Below are 19,000 nucleotides of genomic sequence, written 5' to 3'. Positions count from 1 at the left end.
ATTGTGAGATTTTAAATGAGTCAACTGCATTGGTCATTTTGAGGTTCAGATTATAGTCTGATAATGTTTCTGTGTAATTGCTTCATTCGGTAGTTATGTACTGAGTGCCTACGATGTGCTAGACACTGTTCTGGGTGCAGCACTGAACAAGCATCATAGTACCTATAAGTTTCCTTAGAAAACTAATATACACTTGGGAGAGAGACAGAGGCAATAAAATTTATGAGGAAGGAAACTGGGAATAAAGACAAGATTGCAGTTTTTGATAATCTGTGCTGAGAAGGCCAATCTTAAAAGGTAAAACTTGACAAAGCCTTAAGAGGAGCAAACCAAATTGGTGTTGGTGAAGGACATCTAGGTCAAAAGCACATGAATCCCAGAGTAAAGAAAAACCCCTATTCAAACCAGGGTCTTAACACCTTAGTCTGATAGAATTCTAGCAGAACCAATTTCATATAATTTTGTCTTTAATAGATCTGTTATTTTCAGTTTTTCCAATATTTTACCTACAAGAGACTTTCCACTCATCATCTGTGTTTTTACCCATAAACTGAAAGCGAAGGAACTATTTTCTAGGGCCCCTCTGGCTTCATAAACAGTTAGCTTTTAACAAATAACATCAGAACACAAATTATGTTTTGTTAGAATATCTTTCCAATGTTATGTATGATTTCCTTACTAGGCTGCTGCAGAGAAGATGGTGCAAGCCCTGGTGGAAAAAAATTCAGAATTACAGGCCCTGCGCCAGTATTTAGGAGGGAACGACCTCACGGTGAGCCAGGCGCTCCTCTCTAACCAACCAGCTGCAGTTACTGCCATCGGCCCCCAGCTTGGAGAGCAGACTGATCACGTAAGTAAGCACTAGAGACTTGTGTAGTATTTGAGGCCCAAGTTTGATAATTATCCGAACTGTGTGAGCACATTCCAATCCTTGTCATTATGGTCATGGCTCCTGCATCTTCCTAAATTTCCCAACTCTTCCCATTTTCAGGCTTCAAAGAATATACCCTACAGAGATGACAGCACTTCACTGACCACCAAAGGGGATACCAGCCTACCCAGGTCCTCATTAGGTAAGTATCAGATTTCATTTTTAAGGAATCTCTGTTTTTCCTTCTGTAATTGTCTGTTAATGGGTTCGGCCAAGACTCTCTTTCCCTTCCTTCCTTATTGGAAAAACTAAATTTGGATTCCCCTGAAAGGATGAAGACATGTCTACTCTAGGAAGAACTGCCTTTCTCTTATGTTGAATTGAGGTTATTGCTCTGGGTACCCACTTCGGCCCAGGGAAATTGCAACCTCCTTTTCGGATAGCTCTTCAGGGGTTCGCAAGTGCAGGAGGTAGTGTTTCCAAACTTGCACAGCAGGACCTGGGGCTGACAACTCCTGGGTATCTTTCAAGAAGGCTGAGGATACTCCCTGTAACTCCCTTGACATCACCTATGTACATTACAGTGTTGGGCGGGGCAAGCAGTTGAGTTATTTGCCAGGGTCGGCTCCATCCAAGGATGGTTGTAGGTGTTGAACTCCCTAAAAACAACTAAATTCTATAGCAGGTAGGAGCAAAATTCAAATGGAGACCTGGAATTATTCTCTGTGACTTCCACAGATCAAAAGGTTGGGATCTATGGTAGCCTCAGGGAAGATGTTCCCCAGCAAGTCCTGGAAGGAGGGACTCAACATGATTAAGGAAGTGGTAAATACAGTCCTGTGATAAGAAAGGTTGTGTACTTAGGATTTTTAATGATATCAAGAATATAAGAAGTTTGTGTCTGTTGTAGTGTAGGATATTATGGAATCCATAGATACTGTACTTTTAGGACTATAAGATGCACCAGACCATAAGATGCACCTAGGTTTTAGAGGAGGAAAATAGTAAAAACAATTTTGAAGCAAAAAATGTGGTAAAATTTTTAATAACCTGTGACCCTGTTCCACTGCCACCGATACCCACCCCCCCACTGTGAGCCAGGCAAGATACATTCGAAAAACAAAGACACTGAAATAGAGAACAGGGGGACAGTGACCAGAGGGGGGAGGGGAGGGAATTTCAGGGGAAAAGGGGAAGGATTTACGGGAACTAGTATAAAGGACACATGGACAACAACTAAGGGGGGTGGAAATGGGAGGAAGATGGGGAGGACTGGGGGGGTGGCCTGGGATGGGAATAAAAGACAGAAAGCTGTACTTGAACAATAATCAAAAAGAAAAAAGGAAAGAAAAGATGCACCCTCACTTTCCTCTCAAATTGTGGGGCAAGTGCGTCCTATAGTCCGAAAAATACAGTAAGTCATAGTCATTTTATAGTAAGAAAACTTTATGCTAGTTGAAGAGTGAAGAATGCTGCATTTGTTTAATTTACTTTCTACATACCTTTCTTAAAAAGTATCTTCCCCCGTTTTCTATTTTGCAAATTTCAAACCTATAGAAAGTGGCAAAAATGGTATATTGAATACTCTTGTACACTTTTACTAAGGTTCATCAATTACCATTTCACCACATTTGCGTTACTTATTTGCATACATACAGATGGGACACTTTTCTCTGAACCATCTAAAAATTACTTACACTCATCATAACCCTTCATCCCTAAATACTTCACTGTGTGTTTCCTAAGAACAAGGGCAATTACTTACATAACTACAGTATAATTATCACACAGGAAATGTAAACTTTGTGTGGATCTCTGGTTTATTCAGTCTTCTTTTTATAGGCAAGGAGTTTTGCTTGCAGTGTTTAGCTTTTATAAATAACACTTCAAAGAACAACTTGTGCATATGTTTTTTATTGTTTGTCAGAGTAAATTCCTGAGAAATGAGACAGCAGAGATCACATTATGTTAAGAGTGATTAAAACTAGCACTATTTTTAAATTTTAGGAGACTTGGACACAGTTGCAGGGCTGGAAAAAGAACTGAGTAATGCCAGAGAGGAACTTGAACTCATGGCTAAAAAAGAAAGAGAAAGTCGGGTGAGTTTTCTAGTCCAGCCTAATTTCTAAATTCCTGGTTTTTCTTTCAAAATACTTTATATTTAAAAGAGTACAGTGCTCCAGGTAATATGTGGGCCCAAATATAAGGTGTGCAATTTTTTTCTTTCTGGAGAAAATATATAATCATTTCATAAACACGTTACCTTTCCAAGATGCTCTTGTTTTTATAAATGGGGACTATTTTTTTAAGTGCTGAAATAACAGTTTTCTCTGCCCATTGCTAACTGGAATAAAATAATTGTAAAGTACTTAGAATAAATAATATGCTATACAACTGCTGCTTAGAATTACGACATTAGAGCCATGAAATCAGTTTTGGAAACAAGGGAATGAGAGAGATTTGAGAATGATCAATATGTTTATTGACTATGTGCTATAATCAGTGCACTTTCTTGGGTGTTTGAATTAGCACTAATGTTTGCCATTTATGCAAAGTAAGTGGTATTGGTCCTAGCTTATAGATGAAGAAGCTGAAATGAGGAGTTTTTTTAAAACATGGAAGTGGGAGGTAATTATATGATTAAGAAATGCTAAACCTAAGAAATCAGGTCAGGTCATTTGTGACTCAAAAGGCTTTGTAAGTAGTCATTTCCTGGAACAGATAGTTTTTCCCATTTTTATGCTATATTTCCAGCAATAAAATTTTCATTGATTTTTTATAGAAGAGGCCTCTCAGCCTTACAGAATCCCTTCCCTTTCTGCCTCCCTATGTAGCTAGTTATATGTGCACTTATGATCTAGAAGAAATATTAGGGCCACGATAGCATTCCCGATGAAAATTGAGAGCCTTTATGTTACCATGGCATCCCTGTTAGATCGGTCAGGGTCACGGGTTCCTAAATGAAGTGTACCTGGCTAGTCTGTAGCTCCTCAGTTTTGTTCCACCCCTTTGGCTTAGATCTATAATATAAAACCTATGTTTATGTTTGTGATGGAATTATATTATTGGACCTCTAATTTCATTTTTTACACCATTTATCCCCTCACAAGCAGACTGACATTGTATGATTACAGTTTTGAGGATACAAAATTGTGTGGAATTTTTTAAATTACCACTTTTAAAAAGCCCTTAGTCTCACCCCCTGCCCTTTTTTTTTTTTTTTTTTTTGGCTCTGCCCTAGCCATTTTCTGATTATTCATGTCAGATACTCATTTCAGAGCAATGTTACTGTTTGGTCCCATTTTCTGAATCATAAAATTATAATGACTAAAGGGGTATTTTGATTGAATGATATGTAGCTATATTACTTACCTTCATGTGTCCTAATCACTAGCAACTTCTCAGTTCAGTGCCTTATGTTCAGTATCACCTTCCCTCTAATATTAGGTGTTTTTCAAAAGGCATATAGATTTTCCCAGCTTTCTAAACATCCCCACTATTATCTTAAGATAGTAGTAGTGGTGGTAGTAGTGGTTATCATTCATTGATTGCCTGCTATGTGCCAGGCACTTTAGATACATTTTCTCTTATTCTCACCCATTCCTGAGAAGTAGGTATCATTCCTATTTTACAACTGAGGAAACTGAAGCTCGGTCTAATTGTCTTGTTGGGGATATCATGCCATATTTAAAACCCATGTGCAGACCTTTATCATGCGGCAATGATATTTCTTCCTCATGTTTTCATTTTTCTTCAATGGAGCAAAAATACCTGGATATTTAATGATAGAGACCTCTGAAAAGGGCCTAATAAATAGCACCCATTCTTCCATAACCAAGACCTGAACAAATGGAGAAATAAAGTAATGGCAGGTAGTGTGATACTTTATCAACCATATCACTGATAAAGGCTTAGGTAGAGAACTTAATGCCAGAGCCAAGTGAGCCTGCTAGCCATTCCCAAGAATTAAGTAGATTTATCTTCCCGGTCCCAGGTAGCATTGGGCCCTGGCATATCACCCAATCTGCATGGTAGGGAAGAGGCTGCCCTTGGAGAAGCCAGGGCAAAACAGGCTTCCTGCAGACGGCTCTCTCCCAAGGTCAGGAAAGGTGAAACTAAGTCAGACATGCCTGGTTTGTCCTTCCCTTGCCTGCATGAGGCTGAGTGAGGGAGGGGATCAAGAGAGGTTAGGAGTTACACTACCTGGGCTCCTTCAACATGCAAAGAAATGTGAGGAGGGACATTTTCCCCTGACACGCCACAGTAGCCCAGAGCCATTAAATAACTTTGTGTACTTAAAAATCATCATGAGCGCACACAGTGATACTGTAAGTATTGATAGAATTAGACTCTACATTTTATGTATTTAAGGAAAGAAGTGTTGCTTCCTTTAGGAAGCTTGGTTACACCTTAGACTAGCTGTGTGCCATCCGTCTTTACTGACCACACCATTTTTTTTAGTTATTTCAAAATATTTCTTTAAAATGTTTACTTACAAATAACTTGCCATCGCCTTAAAGAATATATGAATGTACAGGATCTACAGGAAAGTCATTCTAGCCTAGTGGTTCTGAGTCCTCTTCCTTGAGTTTACATTCTGGATTTACCACTTCTTCCTGGCTATGTGATTTTTTACCCATTTCCTTAATTTCTCATAGCCTCAGCCATCTCATCTATAAATTGAGGAGAAGAGTAAGTTATCCACTAGGGCTGTTGAGGATGTACTCATTCATTCATTCATTCATTAGATACAAGGGTGCCTTGTCTAAGCCAGCGCTAGTGCTGGGCTAAGGTTGTAAACAAAATCAGCAAGGTGCCTGACCCTGTGTAATTAATTCTCTTGGGGAGAGATACACAGTATACAAATAAATAATATAACTACAGATGATAATAAGTAGCCTGGGGGAAATGACAGTTATGTGGGCCGTGTGCAGTCACTGTAGGCCTGGCCGTGGCACGGCAGCTCTCCCAGGAGCAGGGGCATTACTCTGCACGGGAGCACAGAAATCATGGCCAAGTTCTTCTCATTTGGCATCAGCATTTTAGATCAGTGTGGCATCTATCCACCTGGAACCTTTACTCGAGTGTGGAGATATGGACTCACCTTGCCTGTAACTACTGATCCTGAGCTTTCAAAATACCTAAATAATGTGGTTATACAAGCGTTCAGTTTAGAAACCGGTGGTAGTCATCCTGAACATTGAAAGTGGCGAGGTCCTTGAAAGATAGTTGTTTGGTATTGGGTGTGGCGAGGCTGCCAAAGATGGCAGTACCCCCAGAGAGAAGTCTCAGAAAGCTATCCAAGATGAAATCTGCTCGGTGATCAGATGGATCTAGCTACAGTGACATTTCTACCACTGTTGGAAGTTTTCTGTTCATTTGATCTACTGATCTATACAGACAAAGATTTGGTTGTACCTGGAAAGTGTGAAGAGTTGGGGCCACAGTTCACTGTCAGTTCCGAGCATGTCATGTGCGTTCCTCCCCTACTACCATCCACAGAGTAAACAGCATGGTGGTCTACAACCTCCCTCTTCATGACTGAAGATGAGGCAAGAACAATAATGTAATTCTCAGATGTGTGTTTCCTAAAACCAAGTCTACTGTAGTTCATGTCTGATTTCATTGATTAATTTTTAGTTGGGGAAAACTTAACACCATACTTTACACTTTGGGGTAACTGTCTGACTTCCTCTAGGGCTGATGTAATTTTTTTCACACTGCTCAGAAGGAACTAGCAGATTATATCAGTGCTGAAATGTCAGTTCCTTTGAAGGTGGTAACTGTAAATGGAAAAACTTTTTCTGTGAAGCTAAATGCCTTCCTAAATCAGACCTTTTGGTCAAATAGCTTGACTCAGAATATCGGTAAATATGAATGAAACACAGCAAAAGAAGTCTGAATATTCAGAATCTTTGCTTATGTCCTAAAGCAACTGATAATCCACAATAATAAAACATTGCTGTAGAGTCCTTTTGCTATTTATTTCATTTATATTATTTCCATGTTGAAAAAATATCTCCCAGTTGTTTAGTTGTACTGCATGTAATGTACATCTGCAAAGCTATCGCTCTTTCTACTGTTGAAATTCCAGTTATATGGAACTTTTAAAAATGTCTTTTTGTGTTTTATAAAGTCAAGCTATAAATGACAGTGATAAAGAAGGTTAAATATATATGTTTTTAAAAAAAGTAACATGGACGAGGATCAAGCTAGAGTGGCCAAAGAAGGCTTCTCTGAGTAGATGATAGGTAAGCAGGGACCCGAGGATGAGACGAAAGCAGCTCCAGGGCAGGGCAGACATTCCAGGCAGAGGGAAGAGCAGGTGCCAAGGCCTAAGTCAGTCTGATATTCCCAGCACAGAAGAGTCCGGTGTGCTTAGAGAGTCCCGAACGAAGAGCAGAATGAAGGTATTGAGGTTGGAGAGGCAGGAGCCAGGTCACTAGGTTTATTAAAAGGATTAAATATCTCCAACGCATTTATAGTGCCCGGAGCATAGTAAGCACGTAGTAAATGTTAACAGCTGTGATTATCATCATGATTATTAGTGGTGTCATAATAAAATATAATAAAATTCTTTGTCATAATAAAATATTTGTCATTTTCCGGTGAGGAGAAAGGGAAGGTGCAACACTGAAAGTTTAGGGCATGTGGCGGGACTTCTCTGTAGGTAGTGGCGTGTTCGATCGGGAGGTTTGTCCTGTTTGGTGATCTCTAGTGATGTAATCAGCTGTCGATGCCTGTACCCATTAGTTCATTAAGGGTTGCAAAATGATACTCTATCATGTTTTCATCTATTAATTAAAATACTCATGTAAAGAAAAACTTCATCTATTCTTCCATCTGCTAGTGGTGACCAGCTTTTTAAGTATCATAAAAAATGTATTAATTCAACAAATTTGATGTGTTACAGTGTTGAATAAACTGGAGGACACCACTCAAGCCACTGTTACAACTTCCCGTAAAACACCCTTTGGTGCCATACTGTGTGGTTTATTGAGCTGATCCAGGAGGGCACTGTTCATGTTGCGATGTTTACCTGTGGTGTTACTGGCTCTTAGTGATGTGATGTTGAAAAGTATTTGCCTCAGTGTTACAATATAAATGTGACAGATACTGTTTCCTCGGCCCACTGACTGGAGGATTTCTTCTCTGCAGATGGAACTTTCTGCTCTACAGTCCATGATGGCTGTGCAAGAGGAAGAGCTGCAGGTGCAGGCGGCTGATATGGAGTCCCTGACCAGGAACATACAGATTAAAGAAGACCTCATAAAGGTCTTTCAAAGCTTCTTAAAGACCATTGGAAATCATTGCAGCTCAGAAAACCTGTAGGGCATCCACAAACATTTGGATGCATCGAGTCCCTTGACCTGTGCTTATCTCTTTGATACACTGTTAAAAAAGTCTCTTGATTTTACCGTATTCTCTTCAATTTATCAGAGTTGCTAAGACTTCGTAAAGAATACATCATTACCTTCATATGGCTTATCAGTGTCCCACTTGAAAGAGTAGCAGTCTGTTTTAGAAGCGTTAACTTTTTTGCTGCATAGCATTTTTACTACTGTTTTTTGTTTTTTTGATTTCTAGGACCTGCAGATGCAACTGGTTGATCCTGAAGACATACCAGCTATGGACCGCCTGACCCAAGAAGTCTTACTTCTTCGGGAAAAAGTTGCTTTGGTAGAATCACAGGGTCAGGAAGCTTCAGGAAACCGAAGACAACAAGTAAGTTATTGGAACACAGTCTGTATTTTAACTGTGAAATAAGCAGTGGAAATGCTGTCAGTTTTAGTTACAAAGGGGTCGGTTGATGGAATTTCACGGAGAATCTGTGCTCTGGAGTTTCCTGCCTTGGTCAAGGGCAGCCACGGCTCTTCCTTTCTCACAGTTGTAATTCTGTGGAGAAGTGGTCACACGCTGTCAGCTCCACCTCATCCATCAGGCACCTCTCTCAGCTGAAGCCTTCCCATCTGCCTTCATTTAACCATTTTTTAAATTTTTTTTTTTAAAGAAGAAAACCTCTTCCCCTACCCCAAATTCTCTTGTAGCTACTACCAGCTATCTAACCTTTTCTTAGTGGCACACTTTTCAGAAAGGCCTGCGTGCCCGTGCTCCGTGCCTCCTCTGTCATCTCTCACTAACTGCCCATCTCAGTCCAGTCGGGCTTTTAAGTCTGCCAAGTTCACCTAAACTGATCTTTGCTGGGTACACACTGTCAGAACTCGTCTTCATCTCACTTATTATATGGCACAAAATGGCACAATGACAAGTGTGATTGATGAGTGTCTTCCCCTGACTAGAGAGTAAGCTTATCCTTAGGTCAGATCCTTGCACATAGTAAGGGGCTCAATATTTACTGGATGAGTGAAGAATACTAGTAAGTCTTATTATATGGTTCCCCCTTGGCCGCCTTCTCTTTCTCTTCCACTCCTTCTGTCTGCCTCTTTTCTATGCTTTTGGCTCTTCTCTTTCTTGTACTTGCTTCCACGTTTAAATTCTGCCTTATAGAGTTTTAAAGATGAAAAAGGTAATGCATGTGACATCAGTTTGAAAACTAAAGTACTATGGAAAATGTAAGTAATAATATAGTGAGCTTTTTTTAGTCACAGTACGTGCTAATACATTCTCTTGGTCTCTTTCTCAGGATTAACTGCCTTCATGTCTCATGTCTCCATTTGCATATTTCTTCTATTCTTTTCTCAGTTGCTGCTGATGCTAGAAGGACTGGTAGATGAACGGAGTCGGCTGAATGAGGCCCTACAAGCAGAGAGACAGCTCTACAGCAGTCTGGTGAAGTTCCATGCCCATCCGGACAGGTAAGTGAGTGACTGCACTGTGTTTCCTTCCATCCTCATTAAGTGCAGGTGCTTACTGATATCAAAGAGGGAAGAAAAGGAAGCAGAGACAGCTGTTGGGACCACATAATTTGTCATTTGTTGTGTGGATTGCTCTGAGCCAATGCCTAAATCTTAAATGAGTCATATAGCTATTATAAATTTCAAGTGAGAAGACCTGGCAGGTGTCAACAATAATGGCTTGCATATACAAAGCACTCAGTGTATAGTGCTTTTCATTCTTTGCTTCATGCCCTATTAAAGGGTGTTTTAGGAGTAAGGCTATAAAGAGAACTAATGTCCACTGAATATCACTAAAGAAAATATATTTATTATGATGGCAGATATCACCCCAGGATCACTGAGAGCCATCATGATGAATGTGTATACTTTGACACCTCGATTTCGGTCGCATATATTATATCATTCTGGTTCATTTTGTATTGCACCCCCTCCCTTTTTCCATTTGCCTTCCCTCCTAGCCCCCTTTTTTCTTTCCTGATTTTTATTCATTTAGTGTTGGGTTTAAAATATTTTTTCTTTCTATTGTACTTCAAGCAAATAAATGAAGAGGAAAGGTAGAATACCCCTTGATTATGTTACTTTTTAAAGAAGGTCTGGGTCTTTAGTTTCTGCGAACTGAATTCCTTTTCAGGGCATTGTCAAGTTTGGTTAACAAACAAGAGAACAGATGTCTTCAATGACAGTCCTGCTGGCCCAGTATTGCTTCAGTTTGTGTTGAGTTTTTCCTGGGTTTTGGTGTTTCAGAAACTAATGTTTAGTCAAATAATGAAATTTTTCTTATGTGTGCTGTAGGGATATGAGATAAATCTCGGGAACTATGTTATGTGAGATTGGCCCAGAACCTAGGATAAAGGGATGAGCTTTAAGGAAAGGAGCAGGCCTTGCTAATCCACTGGCAGTGAAAACAAATGCCACCTCAAAGACTGCATTCACTTACCGTGTCCTGGAGACAGTTACTTTAGAAGGTCTCATGGCGTTGATGGCTCTTTGGAAACATGTGTGGACTCATTACAGTTGATGGCTAATCCATTTTCCTTCCGTATGGCATGTTTAATCAGCTCTGAGAGAGACCGAACTCTGCAGGTGGAACTGGAAAGGGCCCAGGTGTTACGTGGTCGGCTCGAAGAAGTTCTCGGAAGAAGCCTGGAGCGCTTAAGCAGGCTGGAGACCCTGGCCGCCAATGGAGGTGGGGAACTGGAAAGTGTGGGAGTTCGTCACAAGCATGCCTTCTGAGCACTGGCGGGTCAGACTGCAACCAGGATGGAGAGAGCCTTGTTTGTACTAACCAGAGAGAGCCTTGCCTGACTTTGGCAGAATTAAATGGTGACTTACTAATGATAAAACTGGTACAGGTAGCGTCAAGTGCAAAGTGAAACTCACTTTAGTCTACCTGTATTTCACGGTACATATTTATCTCTAAGTTGAACGGTGGGGGTTACAAAGTGTATTTGCACATTTTAAATCATTCCATTTTAGTTTTCCCACCCATATTCCCTCTTTCTCTCAGCCCTTCCTCCCGATTCCCTTATCCCTTCTGTGGGCCAATAAAGTTTATTCCTCCCCCACTTTCCCAATCCATTGCCTATGTTCCATATCATGTCATAAGTGCATGCGTGTGTATTATTTTTGCCATTCAATCAACTGCTCTTTGAGGGAAAGCAATTTTAAATCAAATAAGTGTTCGAAAATAAGAGGGAGAGATCAAAAGTCTATAAGAATACTATGCAAAAGTGATATAATCCTTATCAAAAGGTAATCAAAACCAAGTCTTGGCGTAGTAGACTACAGTCTTGGTGGGGACAAGTTAAGGAGCAGAGGCAAATATTATTAAAGCATTTATAGTGACCCTTTACCTCTAATAGTGTTTCAGAGTTGATTATTGAATGACAGTGAAATTAGACTAGGAGATTAAATTCCATTAACTTTTTTTTTTCTTTAAACCAAGGGTATGCTATTTAGTCTGAACGTGACTTTAGAAAGCTCCCAGGTCTTCTAGAGTCAGAATTCTCTATGTGAAAAGGTAATTTCAAATGAACATTACCCTTTAAATTTAGTGTTTCACCAAATAAGTCATTATAGCCAGAGGAGTGTATTGCTAGTATGTTTTCAGTTGGTAGTGACCCTGGATGGAAATCTGTATTTTTCACTTTTTAGTACTTCTACATTTTTTCATATTAAAATGAGTAATAAGCTTCAGGCTTTGAGGTGTCTGAATAGTTTAGAAAGAAATATCATAGATCTGTGTTCATAGGCTCTAGGCTTGTCTCAGTGCTTTCTTAGCAGCATGACAGGTGTAAGGAAAGAGGCACTAGAGGTCGTATTTCTGGTGTCTTCAATGTTGAGAGTATAAAAAGTAACCAGGATAACTTTGGAGCTTTCTGGGTTCAACACCATGAGGTTTCTTACTTCTTTGAATGGAAGTCTCTTAGATTAGAGCTGAGATTTCCGTTTTTAAACATGGAGTGTGATGAACAGAGATTGAGGCTTTCTAGCACTGTCCATGTGACTGTGTGCACTCTGTGTAAAGTAGGGAAAGCACAGTGAGTTCTCTGTTAGCCCTCCATGTTTCGCCAGGACACTTTTATTTTTTCGCACTTACACATGTTGATACACCTTGCCTGGTATTCTAAATTCCATCCAAGAGTAACACCCTAGCATCTTCTGATTAAGTATTTTGCAAAGACTGATAGCCGTAAGCCTTCCTTTTAATGGAAATGTTTTCCAGGTTTAATGGCTTTGGGGGGAAAAGGGGTCATTTAAAGAAGGAGATAGGAAATGTAAGCAGAACCATCCATTTTTCCTAGTCTTCTAATCTTAAGAGACCCTTTCCTCCACAAAGCTTTTTGTGACTTTCTAGAAGGAAGGAGGAGGGGTGGTTATCGAGCTTTAAAAACGTCAACCAACCAAATATTTAGGAAATGTCTTTCCTTTATTTGTCTAGTAGACCAAGGAAGCTTTCTAAGACTATTAAGAGTCAACCTTGGGTGAATCTTGTGTTCTAATGGTTTGCAGTGAGTACAGAAACTCATGTTAATTACCACTGCTGCTTCTGTCAACCATAACAAGAGCAGGAATTTCCCTTGGTATCTTGAACCGTTGCTAAGTGTTAGAAATATTAAGGTAGTTGGATGGATAATGAGAAACCCTGACTTCCTATTGAAAATAGATAAGGGGAAAAATGTAAGTGAGTTTCTGGTCCTCCTGATTTGGATTCTGAAAAGACAGACTAATCTGGTACTTGCCTTTGATATTGGTCATTGGAAAACATTTTAGAAAATTAAGTGCTTTAGTGGCAAAGGATAAATTAGGAGTTTGATCTTGATACCAGAGATGTGACTAAAATCCTGTACTAACTTTTTGGTGTGGATAGCAACAATCAGGCTTGCAAACAGTGGTGCCTGGAGAGAGCTTGCTGGTTCAGCCCTTTTGTATGATAATGTGACAGCTTATTAGGGAACACAATTCTGATGAATTTTGTTCTATAACCCACATATAGATGATGCTGTGATTGACCACATCATTTATATAATCATATTTAGCATGATGTAATATTATTCCATTCTCTTTTCAGAAGCACAGACCCTTTCTCTTCTTACTGGATTATTGTACCTCTTATGAGGCATTTTTCAACATTACTATAATTTTAGCTAAAGCATTGTGTGTTTTGCTAATAGAATCTTGTGCCTAAATTTAAAAATCTCAAAAAAAAAAAAAAGAATTAAATTCCCCCTAAGCTCATGCTAAATTTGAATTGTGAAACTTAAATTGAGGAAAATCCATATTGATAGATTTGGTTTTTCTCCCATTTCCTTTTTGAAATAATAGCAAATGTGTAAAGTAATGGTTGTAAGAGGCCAGGAGAGACTAAGTCTATAGTTCTTAAAGTACCAAGTTGAAAAGGATCTCCAGGAGGATTTATTTAATGAGTGAAATGGAAGTCCTTTTGATAGATATTTCCCCTAAAGTATTTTCTATTGCAGGTTTAAATGATATTGTTGAAGTCTGATGATTGTTAGTGCCTAGTGTAAATCAACATTTTCCTGGTGTCCCCTTTTTAGCTACTTAGCTAAGTTATAACTTTAGAAAAGATATGATTGGCCTATTGTAATATTGTCAGCCTTTTATTTTGATAGGTGTACTTTAATTTTTACCCCTACTTAACACCCTCCCCTCTCCCACTCCATTCAGTTGTGGACAGCAGCAGTATTTTTGGTACCTCTACTTCCTTATTCATATTTTTAAAAGATTTGTCAATAGTCTTACATATCGTGAAAGCTCTATTAAAGATCAAGAAAATCTTGACCTAGACGAGGTATCAGATTCTAGCCTCAAGACATTTTCTTAGAAGGTTCTTTAGTATATTTTACTTGCACAGTTTATGCACGAGTGATCTCTGTGGGAAATCTTTATAAAAGACCCATCACTAATATGCTTATTTATGCTCCTGGTTCCGTAACCGGTCCTGAGAAGTTTGGCTTACAGCTTCAAAACAGTTCCAGAAATTGACTTCAATTTTCTTTGTCTTACAGTTGGATCTAGAACCCTGTGGTTATGAAATGGGGGAGGAGATCAGATTAAACCAAAAATTTCTCCTTTCTTTGAGGAATGAAGGTTGACTGACCTACCTCAAGTCACTTCCCTTTTGGACTGTAAGCCTTAGAGGGAACAATACTTGAATACCTCGGCTTTCATTATGCTAATATTAGAAAGCTGTAGTTCCTGTTGTTGGGATAAAGTCATCATTTTCTGGTTTCATGATCTTTTTATATGGAAAAGTCACAGAATCTTCGCATTTCACATCCCTGAAAATTTCAAGCTGCCTCTTCAACTAGGGCCTCAGTAGGTTGAGGTCCTACTTACTCAGTAATGATTATACCAAGGTGCAGCCAGTGTCCTGCAGAGAAATGTGACAAAGGTCCCATGAAATCAGGGAGAAATATTTTTAACCCACACACAGTTTATTTTCCAACTCATCTTTTAGAAATGGTACTGATGGTAGAATAAATGCAACTAGCTTTCTTTTTCAGATACTAATATCCTGTGACATGAAGCCTGTAGAGTATTTTCTCTCATTTCTCTTTGGGTTAAAGCTCAGAGAGCTTTCTTCCCCATTTGGTAACATGGAACCCTTTGCACTGGAGAAAGAGTAGCTAGGACTCTGGAGCTCATGAGGCAACCAACCATGAAAACAAAGGAGTGAGTCAGTGGTCAGTACACCAGAGTGATATCTGTGGGGTGCTGGTTTCTTCTTCATGCATTTTGGAGTGTGATTTAAGCCACCCTCTCTCAATAGTCATTTGGAGCAAGAACTTTGTTAAAGCATTTTTATTATGATTCCAAGACAAACATGATGCTGTTACATAGGCTGAGTATTGACAGAAGGTAAGTCCTCAACTTCTTTCTGTATAATCACATGAGCTGGGATGAGTTTCCCAAGTAAAAAATTTGCATTGTAATTAGCTTCCAACAAAAAGATGGAAAGGAGAGGGGGAACACAAAATTGTAGAGCTGACGATACTAATTTTTCTAGGTTTTTAAAAAAGATTTTATGTATTTATTTTTAGAGAGAAGGGGGAAGGGAAGGAGAAAGATTGGGAGAGAAACATCAATGTGTGGTTGCCTCTCATGTGCCCCCTTCTGGGGATCTGGCCTGCAACCCAGGCATGTGCCCTTACTGTGAATCGAACTGGTGACCCTTTGGTTCCCAACCCGTGCTCAGTCCACTGAGCTACACCAGCCAGGGCTCCAGATTTCAAATAAGACAATTATACTCATAAAGTCATGTACTAACTGTTTTTGCGTTGCTTTCCCTTTTTGTTGTTTAAAGTCAAATTCCAGAAAGAAAAATCTTTATCATGTTATTTTCCTCTTCCTCTAATTCTGGAAGCATAAAAATGGAAAGTTCAGCAACATCAGACAATGTTTGATCTAAAATAATCTGAAGAGTAGATGTGTTAAGTACATGAACCAAATCAGCTTCCTTGTTCCCTTGAAGGAGCTCACAATTGTCTAGCAAACACATGTAGGTTTGCTCATATATCCTGAGCGTGCAGTGCTGCTTTTTGCAACTATCAACGTCATTGCTTTAAAATACCAACCTCTCTGTCAAGCTGCATTTGTGTATATAGAAGTGTGTTTTATAAATCATGAATTTATTACCATGAAGTACTATTGGTTTGATAATAAAAACAGCTTTGCTTTTATTACTTAAAAGTTTGCTTCTAGAGCTGTTGAGAAAAATTCAAGTGATTGATGCATAACAGTTTAGATGACAGAGGCAGTGACATTTTCAGTGATGCAGTCACTTGGCATTAGATTATTTCCAGGACTATTTCCCCACCAAAATTAGCTGTATATTTTCTCTTGAAGTTTATTTCTTGACAGCACAGTACTGTGCTAAACTGTGTTGTCATTTTGTGCTGAAATGGGAGAGTGTACTTTTTTTTTATGTGTTAGAATTTCAGCTACTTCAGTAGAGGCACACTGAAACTGTTACTGATCAATAAAAAGATCCAAGGCCAAACAGTCACTATTGGTTTCATTCTTAAAAGATTTATGGAAAAAAAGTAGAGAAAGCTCATATCTTTTTTTTTCCTCTTGTAGGAAAATCAGTCTGTTGATCATTGTACTGAATTTCCAGGTCAAAGTAAGGCTCTGGAATGAGTGAATGCCTTTGTATTTATGTAACTAAAGGAAGGAAGAGGAATAAACCCGAATTTTTCTGCTTTCAAGGAAGTGAGACTAAAGAAACTATTATATTTCCTGCAGAAAAGTGAAATGGATTACTCTACCTTAAAACCCATTCTTGCTCTCCTTGTGCAGGAGAGGAGTAGGAAGTGGGATGGGGATGCGAGGAACCAAATGTGGTGGGTGGTGCTATCCTCATAAACGTTCCTGGAGAGGCCTGCTCCCTGCGTCCATTGAGGGGACAAAAGAGACCATGAGCAGGAAGAATTCCTTGAAATTACAGAATTTCAAGCACTGAAAACAGTTGCTTTCTGAACAAAACAAGCTGGAAGGCTGCTTAAGAATGTTGCAATTTAAAGACAAAGATGTACCATGAAGGGGCTTGACCACAGACAACAATTTTCTAGCTACTTCTGTTCTATGATCAGAATCTGTCTAGTTAAAGAATTTTATTTCTCGGCAGAAGTTTATGGAAGACTATGCAAAATCGGAAAGTTTTCTTACGATCCAGAAGGGAGTGAATGCAGGTGAAATTGCAGCTTGACAGAAGAATGTTTTTCTTTGATTCTCTCATATAGCATCACAAAGTTTAAGCCAGCAGTAGCTGGGGCATGATGTGCACATGTGAGAGTCCCTGTAATGAGCCCGTGGCAGAGCGCCCAGAAGTGAAAGATGCACCCAGAGAACCTGGTGCATAAGCCTGACACTGAGGGAAAGAACTTCCGGTGCTTGATACCACGAACTTGTTCATGCTGTAAAGTTTTTAGCTCCTTGAACTTTCGGAGTAGCTGTGACTCCTCTGTTCTGAGTAACTATGTAGGGAAATGTTACCCTTTATCTGTTAGTCGCATGTTAATGGCTCATAGGGGACATAATAATGACTATAGAGTTTGGGGAGTATCCTCTCCTTGCAATTGTGTTCGGGCTCTTCACCGAAGAATGACCATAACACTTCATGACCTTCCCTCTAAGGCTCATTCATGCATGACGGAGTTCTATGGCTGTTATAATTTGATGATGAGCCCTATGTGTGAAGCACCTTATTATTCAAAAGAGTGCATCCTACATACTTAAACTCTGTTCTTTCAACAGTGCTGTGAAGCAAGGGGAACAAAGTATTATTTCCAACCTCCTGTTGGGGGAAATACTGGGACGTGAAGTGCAGATAGACTCAGTCAAGATCATGCAGTTAAAAACACTGGGTATAAAATTCCCCTCTGCTAGTTACCGTTAGGTTTCATGGCCTGCTTTTTCAACCATCACCTTTTCCGCTTACGGGCCACTCCAGTTTACCAACAATAACAAGAAAACAATAATAGTGTTTAAGGGCAATATTTATTGGTACACACCATATGCCAAGCACTGTTCTAAGCATTTCAAAAGCAGCTATCTTTTAAAGTTCACAACTGTAGGGAGTGGATATCACTATTAACCGTAATTAACTGAGGGAATTGAGGTGTAGGAGGGCGTGACTTGCTATAACTCACATAACTAATGACAGAAGCAGAAATCTAGACATTCTCGCTCCAGAGCCCAAGCTCTTAATAGTTGCGCCATTCTCAATTTTAAAAGTGCCACGAACATGAATTTTTGCCTCAAAGATAAAAAGAATATATTTGCATAACACTTAAATTTTTGCCCAAGGATTTTGTAGTATTTCGGAGGTTTGTTTAATTTCTGTGTACTTTATAATCAGATAGCTGGTAGAACATAATTTCCTAAATCTAAAAGAGGAAGGTTTTGGTACCACCTCATGTGTGGTTCAGAGCCTAGAAATTTGCAAGAACTACAAGTTGAGAACTACCATTGAAGCCTCAGATAAAAAATTTTAATGAAATTTCCAGTCTAACATGTAACACTTAACACTGAGATAAAACCTAAAGAAGCAAGTTAAATTTGCATGAAGTTTCTTAGCTTTCAGAGATCCCAAAAGTGACAGATACTTCACATTTATAAAGAATAAGTAGTAGATTCATTAATATAAAGGACCTTTAAATTAGAAATTTAAAATATTCCAAATCAGTTTTGAAGATAGTCTTTTGTTGCCCTGTAAAAGTTTAGAAAGGAGAGAAAAAGTTTAGAAAGGAATATTTCCCACAAAAAAGCTCTTATATTGTCATTTATGGAAAAAAAACAACAGGAAGAGGGATCTATAATGTAAAATATACAGGACCTTGTATGGGATAATATGCATTTCAATATTTTCTATGTTATAAGAATTTTTATCTTACCCCACTATAACACAGAAAGGCTTTCCACGTTCTGATTTAAATTGATGAAAAGGATGAGCAGCCCTTAAAGCTGTCCCAAAGGTAGAATAGCAGACTAGCTAGAGAAATAACTAAGGGAAGCAAAGCCCTGTACAGTGGAGTGTTGGGACGAAATGAGCATTCTTGCTTGGTCTCCAATTTAACTCCTGATGAAGTGAAAAGCATACTATTCTGCCCCTGAATGAATTAAAGAGACAGCTTATCTAGAAATGCAGATGTAGCATCAGAAAGGCCATGGAGGTAAGTGGAGGGCAGAAAGTTAGACAAAAGCCCTTTGAGACCAGTGACGATCACCCATTCCAATTGCCACTTGC

The 19,000-nt window shown here is 39.1% G+C and overlaps 1 protein-coding gene and 1 pseudogene across 26 annotated transcripts in view; both read left to right on the top strand.

Annotated features, from left to right (window-relative positions):
- PDE4DIP (phosphodiesterase 4D interacting protein) overlaps nucleotides 1–19,000 on the top strand; it is a 200,672-nt gene that overhangs the window by 140,677 nt on the left and 40,995 nt on the right. For all 26 annotated transcript variants that reach the window (XM_053656061.1, XM_053656051.1, XM_053656056.1 and 23 more), the window contains 7 exons: nucleotides 683–850; nucleotides 992–1,073; nucleotides 2,879–2,970; nucleotides 8,030–8,146; nucleotides 8,459–8,596; nucleotides 9,575–9,687; nucleotides 10,788–10,915. In XM_053656061.1, coding sequence (XP_053512036.1) covers nucleotides 683–850; nucleotides 992–1,073; nucleotides 2,879–2,970; nucleotides 8,030–8,146; nucleotides 8,459–8,596; nucleotides 9,575–9,687; nucleotides 10,788–10,915 — 838 coding nt within the window. The remainder of the gene's footprint in view (nucleotides 1–682; nucleotides 851–991; nucleotides 1,074–2,878; nucleotides 2,971–8,029; nucleotides 8,147–8,458; nucleotides 8,597–9,574; nucleotides 9,688–10,787; nucleotides 10,916–19,000) is intronic.
- On the top strand, nucleotides 5,026–8,007 carry LOC119065174 (mitotic spindle assembly checkpoint protein MAD2A-like; annotated as a pseudogene).

Source organism: Artibeus jamaicensis, unplaced genomic scaffold (assembly GCF_021234435.1).
Source record: "Artibeus jamaicensis isolate MK-2021 breed Jamaican fruit bat unplaced genomic scaffold, CSHL_Jam_final scaffold_1689, whole genome shotgun sequence".
Lineage (NCBI taxonomy): Eukaryota > Metazoa > Chordata > Mammalia > Chiroptera > Phyllostomidae > Artibeus > Artibeus jamaicensis.
The sequence above is the reverse complement of the archived record's forward strand: the minus strand, read 5'-3'. Positions and strand labels throughout refer to the sequence as shown.